This window comes from Megascapheus bottae, chromosome 12 (genome assembly GCF_031878675.1).
Source record: "Megascapheus bottae isolate mThoBot1 chromosome 12, mThoBot2.hap1, whole genome shotgun sequence".
Taxonomy (NCBI): domain Eukaryota; kingdom Metazoa; phylum Chordata; class Mammalia; order Rodentia; family Geomyidae; genus Megascapheus; species Megascapheus bottae.
The window spans coordinates 432,149-450,353 of NC_143520.1; the positions used below are offsets into that span (position 1 = coordinate 432,149).

At 35.3% G+C, this 18,205-nt stretch overlaps 1 protein-coding gene and 1 non-coding gene across 2 annotated transcripts in view; both read right to left on the minus strand.

Annotated features, from left to right (window-relative positions):
* Positions 1–308: 308 nt before the first annotated feature.
* Fsip2 (fibrous sheath interacting protein 2) overlaps positions 309–18,205 on the minus strand; it is an 80,422-nt gene continuing 62,525 nt past the window's right edge. The window contains exons 18-23 of the mRNA XM_090342500.1: positions 14,456–14,953; positions 12,839–12,939; positions 7,913–7,959; positions 4,726–4,769; positions 1,336–1,405; positions 309–499 (exon numbers count right to left, since the gene is read on the minus strand). Coding sequence (XP_090198626.1) covers positions 366–499; positions 1,336–1,405; positions 4,726–4,769; positions 7,913–7,959; positions 12,839–12,939; positions 14,456–14,953 — 894 coding nt within the window. The 3' untranslated portion in view covers positions 309–365. The remainder of the gene's footprint in view (positions 500–1,335; positions 1,406–4,725; positions 4,770–7,912; positions 7,960–12,838; positions 12,940–14,455; positions 14,954–18,205) is intronic.
* Positions 5,203–5,387, minus strand: LOC150056084 (U2 spliceosomal RNA). Its single transcript, XR_016537361.1, has one exon. It is a non-coding gene; the product is annotated as a U2 spliceosomal RNA (small nuclear RNA).

The window sequence follows — 18,205 nt, forward strand, 5'->3', positions numbered from 1 at the left end:
AGCTAGAATGAGGAGTTTAAAAGTTGATCATAAAGAAATTATAAATATGAGAAGGGGTATCAATGTGCAAGAAGTAATGCACTTACTACCTGAAAAATGTAACTGTAACCCCCCTATACATTATCTTGAAAAAGAAATTATGTCTTTGGAGATGGATCCCTTTAATGATCCCTTTAATTGATGTGTTAATGTACCAACAAAAATATTCATAGTAAAAATTAAATTTATTAAAGCTTTCTTTTTCCCAAATATCATGTTTTCTTTTGCAATTATTTTTAGTGTAATACAAATGATAAGACACTGTGCTCTACTTAAAAACCATTTTATTTTCTAAGGAAAGTCCACTCTTATTAGGTATAGAAGCTTCAATGTTCATCTTGAGGTTTTGAGGAAGATTTAGGAATACTTGGGTTAGAGCGAGAAAATACCTTTGACAGGGTTGAAGATACTCTTGCCAGCATTTTAGATCCTTGTATGGATATAATGGATTTGGAACTTTCTGTGAACAATAACAATTATGAATGATGGTTAGATATTTTAATCATAGAAGTTATATTAAACAATTGATCTAAAATTCATAAAATTCATAAAATGTTTTGTGGAATTTATAGTGTTGAAACACTCATAGCATTTTCATTAGACTTCATAACACTCTTATGAGGGAAAAAAGAGAATTCTGCCTTAAGCTTCAGAGAGTGATTTTCAAGAAGGTTTAAACCCTTGCTTAATATATACATAAAAGAACTTGCCAAATTGGCCCCAAAGCCCAGAGTTTGCTCTCAGGGTATCATGGTGCCCAGTTTAGAGCTTTTTCCAGTCAGGGGAGCAAAGTACATCTAAGTCAGTAATCTAAATGGGGAAGTAACTATCATTTCTATACAGTGAAGTTTTCTTCCACAGAATGCAAGTAAAGGCAGAAGAAGAAATACATTTAAAAAAATTCCATTTCTCACTTCTGTTGGGTCTCGTAGACCATAAGTATCTGTTGTTGTTGTTGTTGTGAAGATCAAACGTATAAACTCTAAGGCTGTTGAGATAGTTTAGGCTTTACAGTCAGGCAGAGATCTGGGTTTGAATCATAGATTTGTAGTTTACTAGGTAATTTTCCTCCACTATTCTTGTTTTCTTCCTAATGATGTTTTTTACACTATTTCTCACCATTTTGCTGTCAAGTTACAAATAAATGAAAAAATGCTAGTCTTTGAGTATTATTTCAGTCCCCTGTTGATAATGCGCACAGGAAGGGCTCCTCATTCTGAGTAGGTAATTCTAAATTCACAGTAGTGATCTTGAGACCTTTCTTATGCTAGTTATTTTAAAGAACATATTTCATACCTAAGTTAATTTCCTTTGCAGGATATTCAGTGTTGATATCATCAGTAGATCCATCAAAGAGGGTGGTAAACTGTCAACACAAAAGACATGTTGACTTAGTTTTTCTTGCAACATTAAGCTTAGACATGTCTAAGAACACGCAAAGGCCATAGCAAACCCATTATATTGTCTTACAAAAATCCTTACTTACTCTTGAGCTTTACTATTCCTAGTGTTTGCTCTTGTCGATGGTGATCATATCTACTGATATTTAATCACCAGGACTTAGTCATATTAACCCTTGAAACAATGTCAGGTCTGTTTTCTACTTCCTTCTTTGGATTACCTAGAGTAAGCTGCAAACACTTTTTCTCAGAGTAGATAAAATGATGAAAGAAGAAAAAAAAAACTGCTACATTCTTTCTTAATTTAGATTTAAAATATAGTCATTTTGTGGGCCCTGGAGCCAAAAAAAGGTCATTTATGTGGTAGTATTGGGAACAAGGCTCAGGGACTACTTTAAGACTTGTGTCATTTATGTAAATGTAGGACTCAATTTTTTTCAGAAAGACAATATGTGAACCACTAGTAAGACTAGAACTCAGATTTTTCAAATCTTTTTTATACTATTGAGAGTCTTTTTCTTAATTCCTCTGGGAAGAGGAAAGACTTGTCTCTCAGAATTTGGGGTGGCTCCTGGGCATTTTTTCCTGCGCTTCTACTGTTCAGCTCTGTATCCATAGAACAGGGTGAAGGGATGGGAAATAAAGCAGGGATTCCTGCTCATAGACTTTATCTGACTGGATTCTCAATAATAAACTCAGGTCAGAACACTTAGGATTCTCCTAACAGAGGATCACAATAGCTCAAAAGCTATCTATGTACATATTTTCGCATATGATGAGGCTAAGCGAAATGAACTCCAGGATATGGAAACAATAGTTTTATCTTTGTGATTGTTGTTCTTAATGTACTGTGTGAAGCTATTTCTTTTTTCTTCTTTTCCCCTTAAGGTTTATCTCATGTTGTTACTGTACTTTGGTACCTAGTATATTGTATGTACACGTTTGTATACATACAAACGTGAAAATGGGAAAGTAAGAGGAAAACAAGATGAGTGAGTGGAGGTAGGGGAAGAGAAAGTGGGAGAAAAACACAGGAAGTGGAAACAATATTCAAGAAGTAATGTACCCACTACCTGATGAATGTAAAAGTACCTCTCTGCACATCAACACAACAATAAAATAAAAATTTTTTAAAAAAGAAAGCGATGGAATGGTTTTTTTTAAAAGAATTTTACTTTATGTATTGTCTCTATGAAAATCCCAATCAGGAGGTATGTGAGGAAACTCACAGTTATCAGTTGCTTTTCTGAGATTTTTATTTCCTTCCTTAAATTTCTGATGCTGTCACGTCACAGATCTATCCATTGTCCAGAGTTTTTAATTGTAATCAATGAGACAGAGAGGTAAATCTGCTTTCTTCCCTCTCCCTCCCTCTCCTTCTGTCCTTCCCTCCTTCCCTTTCTTTCTTTCTTTTTTTTTTTTTGCCACTTCTGTGGAACTGTCTTTGAGCTTTTTTCAAGGTTCTACCACTTGAGCTAAAGCATCACTTCTGGATTTTTCTGTGTATATAGTATCATGGAATCAAACCTTGGGCTTCATGCATGCTTGGCAAGCACACCACAACTAGGCCACACTCAGCCTTTGGATAACATTTTTTTTTAACCAAAGTTTTTCTTTCCATAAGTAGAAAAAGGTAAAAGTACAAACAGTAGAAAAGTTCAAATTGTCTAGGAAATGATAATAGTGGACAGATTACCAAACCAGAGCCTCACTGCATCCCTTCATTTCCATATGATTTACTTTGAAGTAATGTGGCTCAAGTGGAGCATGTGATTTGTGTGTCGGGGGTGGGGGGGGGAGGGTTAAGGGGCTTGAACTCTGGGCCTTGAGCTTTTAGCTCAAGGCTACCGCCATACCCCTGGAGAAACAGCTCCACTTCCTGCATTCTAGTGATTAATTGGAGCTAAGACTTTCATGTTCTTTAGGGCCTGGGCTGGCTTTGAACTGCAATCCTCAGATCTCAGCCTCCTGAGTAGCTAGAATTATAGGCCTGAGCCATAGCACCTGGCAGTATGTGATTTTTCAATAGATGTTTTCATTGTTAAATAAAAATGAGGTTGAGTGTAGAGCTAAAACCATTTCTCTGGAAACTTGGAAAAAATATTTTAAGAAAACAAAGTATCTTAAGTGTGACAGGACATTAGGATATAATTATAGCTGTACTCTGTTACTTTAGAAATGCCTGGATAATCGATGAACTGTATACATGAAGAATTTTAAAGGACCTCTTTAAAAGTCAATTCAATTTGAAATAAGAACAAACTGTAAAACGAAAAAAAAAGAAGGTATATGGCTTCTTTCCTCATTGGATACTTTTTTCCATATATTTTTATTGTGATTAATAGAAGGGTTACATTGTATTCACCAGATAGAAGGTGCATGACTTCACATACATTGATACCCTTTCTCATGTCTTGGTCCCCATTTCCTTCCCCCCACCCCCTCTAATCATCTTGATTTCCCCCCTCCCCTATCCTATTTTTTCAAATAAACAAATAAGCATATATAGAATATATCAGATAACAAGGTGAAATATTGTATCAAAATGAGATAACCAATGGACAGCAAAATAGATGAAAGGTAACATAGTACATTAAGGACAACAATCACTCATTATATGGCTTTTGTTTCTATGTCATTGGATACTTTTTATGAAGGAGGATTAAGAAAAAATTCTTATTTCACAAGAGGGTATAGATGGGGCATTTTCAAAGTGGTGTGTGAAATATTTAAGAAGTATTTAAGAGCTTTATCTTTTGTGATTGTTGTTCTTAATGTACTATGTTATTTCTTTTCTCTTTTGCTGCCCTTTGGTTACCTGGAATATTGTATATAAGTTTGTTTATTTGAAAGAGGAAAGGGAAGGGAGGAAAGCAAGAGGATTGGGAGGAGGTGATGGGAAGGAAGTGGGGACAAAAACCCGAGAATGGGTATCAGTGTGTGAGAAGTAATGCACCTACCATCTGGCGAATATAACTGTAACCACTCTAATACATTACAATAAAAAAGAATGTAGAAGTAGGCAGAAAGAGGCCTCTCCTTCCTTACTGTTCCCTTCCTACCTTCACCAACTGAAATCCTTGTGTGCACTACCTGCCCAGGGTAAAGAAGTCACTCCCTGGAGAAAGAGTTAACAGCTAATGAAAACTTTCATTACAGATTCTCAGGGCTGATCAGTGCCAATTGAGATCTCAGCATGATAGGACTTTGAAAATGAGGGTTTTGTTTTGTTTTGTTTTTGCAGACTCCATTTTAAAACAACTAGCAGCTATTGAAAAACACTTACCTTAACACTGCTTGATTTCTCTGGCATTGGTTCCTGAGAAGTTTCTATAGGAGAAGAAAAAAGAAGGAAAATAAACTTTCTGAAGTATATGCACTTGTTGAGACAAACTTAATTGCATTATATTTTTAAAACTGAAGAACCACATGACACACATGAAATTTTTTTTGAAGGTGAGGAGGGAGGGAAAGTGGTAGAAATGAGAAAGAGAAATGTGGTTGTTGCCTTATGTAACTATAGCCCCTCCATACATCATGTTTACAATAAAACTTAAAACTAAAATGATGGAACTATTATGATGGTTCCAATAGTAAAATGCTGGTCTTGAGCAGAAAAGTACAAGGAAAATACAATATTCACACTTTGGAATCTACACTATAAGTTATGCCAGCTTAAAACAACATACTAGGAAGAGAGAGACAGCTAGGAATAAAGAGAATAACAGAATGCTCTGATTTTCAACCATTTTCATTCCCCAAGACAGAATATACCATTCCTAGAGGTACTGAAATACCAGGTCAGTGCGTGAGTAGATGGAGCAAGCTCCTATTCTGACTCCTAGCTCCAAAAACCCATTTAATATATTGTCCTTGGATGGAGAACATATATTAAACTGCTAAGAATAGATACTACATTTGGTCTTAGCCAAAAGGCCAAGAAGCTATTTTTTATTTTTTATACTAAGGACTTACACAAAGTTATTACTGTGTGGACAATAGATATTAATATTAATGTATGAACAATAGAAACAACCTAGAAAAGTTTGTTTCTGAGGAGTTTTTCTGCTGAGACAGAGAAAAATTCCTAGTATTTAAAAGGCTCAAATATGGAGATTTCAATTATTTGAATTTTTTCATATATTCTATGAAACTAGGAATATGTATGTTCAGTCTAGTCTATCTACTGAGTATTCCATTTTTTGTTTTTGTCAGGTATGGGACTTGAACTCAAGGCCTGAGCACTGTCCTTGGGCTCTCTCAAGGCTAGAGCTCTACTACTTGAGCCACAGCTCCACTTCCAGGTTTTTCTATGTATGTGGTACTGAGGAATCAAACCGAGGTCTTTCTGCATGCTAGGCAAGCACTCTACCACTAAGCTAAACTCCCAGACAAGTATTCCATTTTTTATATTTCTCCCACTCTGTAGGCTTTCTAGTTAGTTTGCTAGCTATATCTTTTGACATATAGAAGCTCTGCAGTTTAATGTAATCCCAGTTATCCAGACTTTCTCTGATTTGTTGTGTTTTGGGTTGCTTTAGGTTATTATTAAGAATGCAGGTAGAAATAGTTATCAATCTTCATTTTTATGAAGGTTATGTTCTCTACAGAGATACTAAAATTAACAATTAAGATTTACAGTTGGCCAGATGGTCAGAGAGAAACAGCTAAACACACACAAAAGATGGCAATTAAATGTCAAATATGATCTGTATCATTTGTGGATATGTAAGTTATTTAGGGCCATGATAAGAAACAAGTTTCAGTTTCGGGGTGTGAACAGCATGACCTCTCATGAGAAATGATTTTGGACACATCAAAAAGCCCCATGCACATCTGGAGTTCTGTTATTTAGCCAATGAAAGAATTCTAGTGAGATTTTTCACAGGGACTATGTCATAATTTAGAAATCTCATCAGAGACCCTTGTGGTATATTGCTAGAAATAGACTCACAAATATTCTATGAATTTTCTTCATGAAAAATTATTTCTACTTCCAAGTTGAGAGAATATATTTCTTGAATGGGTTGCATCTTGGAAATAGTCATGCTAAACTTGGGTTTGGAAGTGCCTTTTAGTAAGCATTCTAACTTTTGTGCATGCCGTCATTGTTGATGTCATATTTATCCTCCTCGGTGTTTTAATATACAGTGGACTAGAAAAGCTCTAACACATGTAATACAGTCTATACAAATAGATGTTTAAAAGAAAGTAGGATCTATCCATAGAAAGTGAATGCGAGCAAATAAAGTTAGCTTTAACAACCCTTTTGTAGATTCAAAAACCACTTTTGTACATTCATTCCTAGGTCTGGGCTGTGATACAAAGCAAGTCTAATAGGTCAGAGGTGACATTAAAACCAATTCTCATGGAGTCAGACACAGATATACATTAGCATGATACTACATTTTGTGGAAAAAAAATGAAGAGGAGAAGAAGAGGAAGTGAGATGAGGGAAAGTGGACAAAAGAGAAGTGGAAAGGAAAAGAGAGGGAAAGAAAAAGGGAAAGGAAAGCGGAAAGGAAAAAGATCATCTTGTTTGCTTTCCCTTGGTTATCTCATATTGTTACAGTATTTCACCTTCTTATCAGATATATTGTATATATGCGTATTTGGTTATTTGAAATCGGATAGGGAAGGGGAAAACAGGATGAGGGGTGGGGTGGGGGGAGGGAAACGGGGATCAAGACATGAGAAAAGGTATTAATATATGTGAAATAATGCACCTTCTATCTGATGAATATAATGCAACCCTTCTATTCAATACAACAAAAATATATGAAAAAAGATAATACATTTTTTTTTGCCAGTCCTGGGCTTGAGCTCAGGGCCTGAGCACTGTCCTTGGACTTTCTCAAGGCTAGAGCTCTACCACTTGAACCTTAGCACCACTTCTGGCTTTTTCCTATGTATGTGATACTGAGGAATCTAACCCGGGTCTTTGTGCATGCTAAGCAAGCACTCTACCACTAGGCCAAACTCCCAGCCAAGATAATACATTTTTTAAATGTCTCACATAGTAAATGTAAATTCATAATATCAAAACATTTGCTTCACACAAGACAAGGCTAGGTATCTCCTTCACTGTAAATTCTTTTTTTTTTTTTTGCCAGTCTTGGCCTTGAGTTCAGGGTCTGAGCACTGTCCTTGGACTTTCTTAAGGCTAGAGCTCTTCCACTTGACCCTCAGCACCATTTCCGGCTTTTTTCTATGTATGTGGTACCAAGGAATCAAACCCGGGTCTTTGTGCATGCAAGGCAAGCACTCTACCACTAGGCCAAACTCCCGGCCCTTCACTGTAAATTCTTAATTAGAGAATATTGCTTACATCCTAATTGCTTTACTCAAAGAAATAAAAGGAACAGTATTAACTAAAAAGTTGATAAGGAAAAACTTATAAAATAGAAAATAAGTTATCAAAATAATAAAATTTTCTTTTTAATGAATTTTTAAACTTAAGAAAAATATCTAACCTTCTGATTCTTTAGCACTGGGTTCTGGGTTAAAATCTTCTGTTTCACTAGAAAGAAAAGAAAAGAGAATATTTTTTAAAAGATATACACATTATCCTTCAACCGGAAGAAAAACTGTAAGAGAATATGGCTGAAACTCCAATCTGCTTACATTTGTTAGGATGTAACGGGTGTTTCTAAATCGACTTGTACTCATTTCAAATAATTATTAAGCATGCACAAATTTTGCTAGGTTTGCCACATTAAATGTATATTTCTGATCCAATAAGTACATCTGAAATTCTATGCCTCCTAAACATAAACACTTTATTTCCCTCTCTTTTCTCTTCCTGTGAGTTATCCTGCTTTTCAGTCACTCAAGGTTGTCATATAAGCAGACACATGTGACGTTTGTCTTTTTGTGAGTGATATATCAAGTAGTGTAAAAATTTATTCCATGTTGCAACATGTACTAGCATTTTCTTACTTTTAAATATTTATACATATATATGTGCATAAAATATACTATACATATATGCACAATACATAATATATGTATAATATATGCAAATAATATTTACACATTACATAATATTCTGCATAGTATTATGTAAATATGTTACATCTAACATATACATAATAGTATACATGCAATATATACAATCTATAATCTATAAAACATGTATATGTATAACAATATTTAGAACAACACACACATGTACATATGTGTCACATTTTGTCCATTTCTTCAGTGATGGAGGGAGTTGAATTGCTGTCACTTGTCTGTGTACATATCTGTAAAAATCCCTGCTTTCACTAAACATAGAATTCCCCTATGACCCAGCAATTCCACTACTTGGCATTTACCCAATCGTCCAGAAACAAGGACATACTGAATCTAGTAGCACAACAATGTTCACTGCAGCACTATTTGCCATAGCAAAGATATGGAACCAACCCAGATGCCCCTCAGCTGATGAGTGGATGAACAAGATACACAATGAAATTCTATGCTGTTGTAAGAAAAAATGACATCGCCCCATTGGTAAAGAAATGGAAAGACTTAGAAAAAATCATATTAAGTGAAGTAAGCCAGACCCAAAGGAACATAGGCTCAATGGTTTCACTCATTTGTCATAATCAGTAGAAACCTTGGGCTCTCCTAGCAGAGTTACAATAGAACAAAACCTAGTTATATAAAGCCATATAGAATGATGCTAAATTAAAGGACCTCCCGATTATAGAAACAAAAGTCATATAATGAGTGATTGTTGTCCTTAATGTACTATGTTATCTCTTATCTCTTTTGCTGTCCCTTGGTTATCTCATATTGTTACAGTATTTCACCTGGTTATCTGATATATTGTATATATACTTATCTGGTTATTTGAAATCGGATAGGGAAGCGAGGAAAACAAGATGAGGGGTGTGGGTGGGGGGAGGGAAGTGGGGACCAAGTCATGAGAAAGGGTGTCAATGTTTGTAAAGTAATGCACCTTCTCTCTGGTGACTATAACTGTAACTCCTCTATTAAGTACAATAAAAATATATGGAAAAAATACCTACTTTCACCATATATATATACACTTATATATATATTTCATCAGTGGAATTAGTGGATTACATGAAGATTCTGTGCTTCACTTTTTGAGAGAGCAGAGCATAGTTTTCCCTGGTGGCTGTACATCCCCACTATCAGCACACAGGGATGCAGATTCTACGTACTTACAATGAAAAACATATGTATATATATACATATATTCCTTTTTGCCAGTCCTGGGTCTTGAACTCAGTGCCTGAGCACAGTCCTTGGACACTTTTTGCTCAAGGTTAGCACTCTGCCACTAGAGCCACAGCGCCACTTCTGGCTCTTTCTGTGTATGTGGTTCAGAACTAGGCCATGCTCCTGGCCCACAAAGCTTATAAGTTTTCATTGGTAAAAACTGTAGTTTTATATCCTACATTTAAATCAGATCTATTTCGAGATAATTTTATGAAGTAGAATAATCCAACATTCCCCGCCCCAGAACCCCAAATCCCTGCTTGGTAGTATCAGTCTAATCTTGTCACTGATATCCGCTTCAAACTGACATTGTTTTTTAATTTTTATTTTTGGTAATCAGATTTATTAATTTTAAATAATTTACTTTTTAATTATTGATTCTTTTTGTCAGACTATTAAAGTCTGTTGTTGAATCTTTGGAGGAAACATTTAAATTTCAGCTATTTTGTTTAGTTTCTTAAAAAATCATTTATATGATTAAGATATATTGTATTCCTAAACTGCTTTGTTAAATGTCAACTCTTTTGTACAATTACTTAGAGATAATATATATGTATATATATAATTTCAATGTTCTCATTTTTCTTAAATATTTCTTATTTTTAATATTCTGTTTATGTTGACTTCTTGTGCATACTGAAGGTTGTATTTTAAACATGATCATAGCCAATTCCTACACTCTTCATTTCTGTGGAGATTTATTTTTTTGACTATGTCGTATACCCTATTTCTGAGAATTCTGGTAATCATTTGCAGGAATTGGGCATTCGTGAAATAGAAAAGCAAGAACTACATCTTTCAGCTTCTGTAGACTGACAAGGAATACCTTTAGTAATTACTGGGCTATTAAGCATGAGAAGAGTCACAAGTAGAGACTTAGTATCTCATGTCTTTTCTGAGCATGTATTTTCCTGGGTGCATATATACGCTTTTCATTCCCTATTTTCTTGGATTGAATAAGTAATTACATGTGAGTTTTGCTCTAGTTTTTGGCGATTTAGATTTCCAATTTCTTGTGATGACTAGAGCTGGTTCAAAATGTTGCAAACTACCTGGGGGAGGGAAGACAGTAGGAAAGTGGTCTGCTTCCTCCAAGCACATTGTGCCATGGTAAGAACAGGTTTGGTTTTTCTTTACTATTTTCAGTGTTGCCTTTTCCTGATTAACTGTTTAAACCTTTGCTGTGAATATGTGATAGGCTTACATACTATTAGAAAATGTGGTTATCTCATATTGTTACAGTATCTCACTTTGTTATCTGATATATCAGATATATTTGTATTTGGTTATTTGAAATTGGATAGGGAAGGGGGGAAACAAGAGGAGGGGTGGGGGTGGGGAGGGAGGGAAATGGAGACCAAGACAGGTGGAAGGGTATCAATGTATGTGAATTAATGCACCTTCTATCTGGCAAATATCATGTAACCCTTCTATTAATTACAATAAAAATATATGAAAAAAAGAAAATGGTCCTAGTGCATTTCTAAGTTGTTTACTTTATTTTCTCTGAGAGACAAGAGCCTAGAGCTTCCCGATACAAGTTATTTGTACCCCTTTTTTGTACCCCTTTTTCTCCTTTATTTATGCAAACATTTATTGCATTAGTGTAATAATGTACAATTTATTACATTAATACAATTTATATTAAAATAATTTTGTGTAAAGAAATATCCAATGTGAGGCTGGACAGGTGCTCAAAAGTAGTGTCACATCCACATCAAAAGGAAACAATTCTATTATGTTAAATGGGGGGAAATACAACTAAAATTTCCCTGTGCGCTCAGTTCTTCTCCATACTGAAATGTGACTTTTCCCAGGTCATAATTTCTTTTTTAGCTTGGTAAATGCTAGGTGTTTTAGAGTTATTGATCAGATTTTGATTCTACAGTACATTCTGTCCACTGTTTTCTCCCAAAGTAATCTAAACTAGGATTGTCTTTTATTTTTTATTTTTTATTTTTTTTGCCAGTCCTGAGCTCAGGGCCACAGCATTCACTGTCCTTGGACTTTCTCAAGGCTAGAGCTCTACCACTTGATCATCAGCACCACTTCTGGCTTTTTTCTATCTATGTGGTACCAAGGAATTGAACCCAGGTCTTTGTGCTTGCGAGGCAAATACTCTATCACTAGGTCAAACTCCCAGCCCCTGGATTGTCTTTCTTTCATGTAAATGCTACCCATTGTTAAATGTCCCTGTCAAACTCTATTGTATTCTAAAAGTCTTCTCTACTTCATCTTCATTTTTTTCCTTTTTCTTTTGTACTTTTTATAGGTAATGCTACACTGAAATGGTTCACTTAAGAGATATGAGCAGAGTTTTGTTCTGACCCAGGGGCTATTTCACAGAATAGATACCCCAACACATTAGCACATTCTTTGTTTGTTTTTGTTCATAGGGCTTGAACTCTGGTCCTGGATGTTGTCCCTGAGCTATTCAGCTAAAGGCTACCACCCTAACCCCTTGAGCCACAGCATTCCTGCTGGTTTTCTAGTGGATGGTTGGAGATAAGAATTTGTTATCTGATATATTGAACTTATTTGTATTTGGATATTTGAAATTTGATAGGGAAGGGGGGAAAACCAAGATGGGTGGGGGGTGTGGGGGGGAGGGAAACGGGTACCAAGACATGTGAAAGGGTATCAATGTATGTGAATTAATGCACCTTCTATCTGGCAAATATCATGTAACCCTTTTACTAATTACAATAAAAAAATAAAATTTAAAAAAAAAGAAACACTCTAAAATAATGATATAAAGAATAGTAAAAAAAAAAAAAAAAAAAAAAAAAGAATTTCAGGTCCTTTTGTGCCCAGGCTTGCATTGAACTGTGATCCTCAGATCTCAACTTCCTGAGTAGCTAGGATTACAGGACTGAGCCACCACGTCTAGCTATATTTAGCACATTCTTGATCCATGACCTTAACACACAGAAAAGCAGGTCTCAAGAATATAGAGGCTAGGTCACTATTAATGAGGGAGTGGGGAGAAAGATAATGCTGAGGATATTTTCATTGTGGGGAGAACGTGAAGGAAGGAAAGAATAAGAAGATCTAAATTTGAATATTTGGGCTAATGCAGCTTTACCTGAAGCTTTATACTTCTTATGCATTCAATAGCCAGCCATCTAAGATTTCTATATTAATATTGCATTAATTGAATGTACCTAGCAGATGAAATAAGATCATCTTGATTGTATGAAGATGAGCTCATAATTCTGTGTATTAAGAAATGTGGTGGTTCATTAACTGGAATCCTTTCTTCTTTCTGAAACAAAGTAAGAGTTTTACAAAATAGAGTTTGACAAGTACTTTGTCATCTTGCTGACCTTTTGTGTTTTTGATCTTATATATAGTTTTAAAATTATTTAATTAACTTAGCTATTTTGGTGACACTTCATTAATAATGTATGTATGTGGGCATATTTGCTCATACAAACACCCATTCACATAAAGGCACCCATATAAATATATATATATATACAAATTCTTATAATAAATTTTAATATATATTAAGCAACAAAAGTCAATTTTCTTTTTGTCTTATATATACATTACTGAGAAAATTTTTTGACTTAACTCTCAACTTACCTTACATAAAAGATGAATGCTATTAGCTATAATTAAAATGTCTCTTCCGATATTGAAATGACTCAATGAAGGCGTTCTATGGTATTGAGGCTACCCATTTTAACACGTTACTCATCTTAACTCATCCTTGGAGGAGTATGTACTTCTGAACTGACTAAAGTTCATGTTCTGTGGTTTGTTGCAGATTTCTTTTTTTTTTTTGCGGGTCATTGGGCTTAAACTCTGGTCCTGGATTCTGTCCCTGAGTTCTTCAGCTTACGTGCCATTTCTAGGCTTCTGGTGGTTAATTGGTGATAAAACGAGAGTTTCATGTCTGGGCTGGCTTTGAACTGTGATGCTCAGATCTCGGCCTCCTGACTAGATAGGGTTAACAAGCCGGAGCTCACCGACACCTAGTTAGATTCCTTTTTTTTTTTTTGATAAGGTGGGAATTGCTGCGAATGTATGCCTCAAAGGATTGCTCTCATTAGAAAACCCTACACCATAAATACTCCCCAGTTAAACAGCAGAAAAAAAATTGGACAGTGAAATTTTAAGAATCACTAATACCTATATCAAGCTTTCCTTGACTGAAAGCAAAAACAAGAAGTATCACCAGGATAATAGTGGAGTAAAATGGCTCAAGTAATGGTGATAATAAGCATATTCTCAATAGACTTGCTAAGTTTGTGCAAGTTATCTAAAACTTACCAAAGAAAGTTAAATATTTAATTTGACTAAACAGGTCACATAGTTAATGAGTAAGTCAACATTTAAACTCAATTTTTTTCACTGCTTTGGGTTAAACCCAGGGTCCCACACATGCTAGGCAATGATCTGCTTTTCTCAGAAAGCTTTCAACCCTATTTCTCTCCTCAAGTCTTCTGGTTCCATCCTACTGGTATGTGTCTACCTGCAAGAAATGCCTAATGGTAATTTTCAAACCTAATTTAGATACAATAAGACTAGAATCAATTTTGAAATGATAATCTCAGCTCTATTCATTTCTCAATCAATTCCCATCTCCCAGTTTTGTTCACTATCTAGTTAATCTAGGTTTCTATTACCTGCTTTCTCTCAACCCAGTTTCAAAGCTATTATCTGTTAATGACTTGCCTTACTACTGTAAATAACTGTAGTCTGCACATTCTAGCACTGAATTTATGAAGTTCTGAACCTTTTTAAGGTATCTCATAATCATGTTTCTTACTTACCTTATGGTGCAACTTTTTCTCTCGAGGAAGGTTAGCTTCAGGCAAGCTTTTTGAAGAAGCCATGTCAAGTTCACCAACAGCTCTTTTAACATTTCTTTCATCTGAATCTATTGCCTGGTTTGAGAATGCTTCAGTCTTTTCAATGGTCACACTAGTTTTTGACTGACAACAATTGCTTAGAGATAAAAGCTTCCTCAGGCTCTTTGTGCTTATTGTTGGCTTAGGTGACTCTATATTGCTTTCTACAGGCTTCAGAACTTGGCTTTCTTGATCTTCAGATATTCTTTTTAAGCCTTCTTCAGCAACAAACTCTCTTAAAACTAGTTCTTCTTCATCAGAACCCATTTCATCATCTCTACTCATTTCTGAAGCTTCTTGAGAAATATCATGAGCAACTAACCGAATGATCAGCTCTTTTTTGTCTCGAACATCTTTTAAAAGCTCTATCTTGGTGATATCAGGCTTTTTCACATTCATGAATGAATTTCTGCAAACAGCCTGAAATTGACAGCGCAACATAAAATAACTTTTAATCATTTTTCCTATTTTACTTTTTAATATGGTTATTTTCTTATGATGTTTACTTTTAATACCTTTGGATGCTACTTTTCAGTAAAATAGGAATATGGCAGCAGTATAAAACAATAGGAAGAAGGAATAATTTCTAGCATTATTGTTGCCTTTACAGTGAATTTACATTAATCTACCCTGACTTATTCTAAAAATACATCTAACATAAAATTTTCTTTCTTAAATTTTGCATTTTGTTGAAAACCATTTTGTTGCAATCAGTTTTTGTCACTTCTTTTGAGGGCTTTGTAAAAAAGTAGATAACTTCTTAATCCTGTACAGAAAACCATAGATAAATGTAAATGGATGGAATTTTAAGAAAATGCACAACACATGTACCATCTAATTTTTACTCTTCACGTTCATTGTCGCTGTTTTCCATGTTAAAGGTGTTCACTTCTAACACGGGGTGCGGTGGCTCATGCTTGTGTCCTAGCCTCAGAAGGCCGAGATCACAGAGTCGAGGTTAAAGCCAGCCCAGCACTCAGTCCATGAGACTCATCTCCCATTAACCATCAGAAAACCAGAAGTGGTGCTGTGGGCTTAAAGGGTAGGGCAGTAGCCTTGAGCTGAGGAGCTCAGGGACAGTGTTCAGGCCCAGAGTTCAAGCTCCATGACCAACCAAACCAAACAAAACCACATAAAACAACAACAACAACAACAAAAACTGAGTTGCAGAAGCACCTAATTATAATCCTAACTGCACAAGAAACTGAGATATGGAAACTGATGTTTGAAGCCAACTTGGGAAGACAGAGCTGAGACAAGGTTATCTTTAACTAGTAAAAAGTCAGAAGTCAAGATGTGGTTTAAGTATTAGAACTGTAGGGCTGGGAATTTGGCCTAGTGGTTAAAGTGCTTGCTTTGCATGCACGAAGACCCAGGTTCAATTCCTTGGTACCACATACATAGAAAAAAGCTGGAAGTGGTGCTGAGGCTCAAGTGGTAGAGCTCTAGCCATGAAAAAGTCCAAGGACAGTGCTCAGACCCTGAACTCAAGGCCAGGACTGGCAAAATAATAAATAAATAAATAAATAAATAAATAAAAGTATTAGAACTGTAGTCTTCAGTCAAAGTACTCAATCATGCCAACCTGAGTTCAAGCCTCAGTATTAGCATACATACAAAATACATGTTAAAAGATAATTAAAAATAATGAATTCATGGTTTTTTAGCTTTTAACCATGCTATAGACCTCCTAATAATGTAATCATCTTAGATTCAATCTTCTTTGTAACTTCGCAAGTCAGCTTCCGAGTCTCTTTATATGAAACTGTTTAAAGCAATTTCATGAAGTCAAAATAAGTACTTATCATTACCCACTGGATTTGATTGGAAAATTCAGCATTAGGCTATTTGATGTTAGAATTTGTTCTTGCCTATGTATTAATATTCATATATATGGTGAACTGACAAGAGATGGAAGAGAATTAAGTTCTGATAGAGACTTGTGTCTACATATCTGGCCTGATCTGCTGTTCTTTATATTCTCTGTTGTTTGTAGAAGATAGATCTAACTCCTCCTCAGATTGGTTCATCGCTGCTGCTTACTAAACAAAGCTCAGGATGGTTTTCTTTCTAATAAAAGGGCACAGGTTATATGTTTTGGTGTACATAACCACTTTACCTCATAAATAACCTATGCACAGATAGCTGGTAACTAAAAGTATAATTTTGGGGGGTGTTGGGGTTTGTTGTGAGGCTTGAACTCTGGGCCTGGGGGACTGGCCCTCAGGGGTAGTGCTCTACCACTTTGAGCCATAGCACCACTTCCAGTTTTTGAGTTGATAATTAGAGATAAGGGTCTCATGACTTTTAGGCTCAGGCTGGCTTTGAACTGCAATCCTCAAATCTGAGCCTCCTGAGTAGCTAGGATTACAGGTGTGAGCCACCGGTGCCTGGAAGAATGTTTTTTTTTTTTTTTAAAGACAATTCTGTTGTCAAAAACTCATGTTATTGTGTAGTCAATTTTTACAAGCTTTACTTCCAACAGATTACTTATCTACAAATAAATATCAGGAAGCATATGCTAGTGTAATGAGTATACACTTGGAGGAGGAAATTTTAAACCAACTAAAAGAGTGCTCCAAAACAATAAGGACAAAAGATTTAAAGGAATATCAATCTATTAAAACAGTGTTTGAATTAGAACACTTAAAACACTGTGGACTTCCTCCTCTGGCTTGAGACCTAATTTGCTGGACTGTACAATAATACTGGAAAAAAATTTCCTCCCATGTTTATGCTCTGAGCACTAGAGTTCTATAAACCTCAACTCACTGTCCAGGACACAGATTGGGTCAGTGAACTGACATAGCCTACATATGTACATTGTCAGTACAAAGTCTTGATGAAAATTAAAAGTTTTATATTAAAAAATAAAGGACCAGGTCAATTCATTGACCAGACAATTCTCTTGTCTTTATTCATAGTATTCTTTAATTGTTCACATTTCAGAGTTTTGGTTTAATATATTGGGTGACTGACCATTGGGCTATAGGACAGAATTCTATGCCTTTACCACAAGAAAATAGGAGCACTAAGGTGCCAGGGTTTGGAACAAGGAATTAAAAAAGAAAATCTTATTTTGAGAGCATAGATAAAATGACAAAGATTAAGGTTGCTTTTGTGAAATTTTAAGAACATCTGTACTACTGGGAATCTTAAATTTGAGAACTAAAATTATTTTATGTAATTTCAGTTGACCTATTGAATATATTTAGATGTCTCATTAAAGGAAGCATAGAATATTAGGAATTATACAAGATTACATTTCTTTTAAATCTTAAAATTATACCTTCATTCAGCCTGATGTAATTGTTAGGGCTGTATCTTTCTATACATTACTCAAAAGGGGGAGAAATTGAAGTAACTTAACTAAAAACTAGAGCTTAAATGAATAGGACAATCAAACTCTGTAGGGATAGGCAAAAACAATAAACATGCTTTCCCATGTGCGTGTTTGAGAAAGAAAATCACAGAATGATCATTCTCACTTTTTGTTTCTTTTTAACCACTGCATTTTTTGTTTTTTTTTTGCTTGAATACAGGGCTTGGGCACTCACTGTCCTTAGCATGCTACCACCTGAGCCACAGGACCACACTTACAGCTTTTTCTGTGTGTGTGTGGTACCTGGGAATCCAAATTAGGGCTTAATACATGCTAGACAAACACTCTGT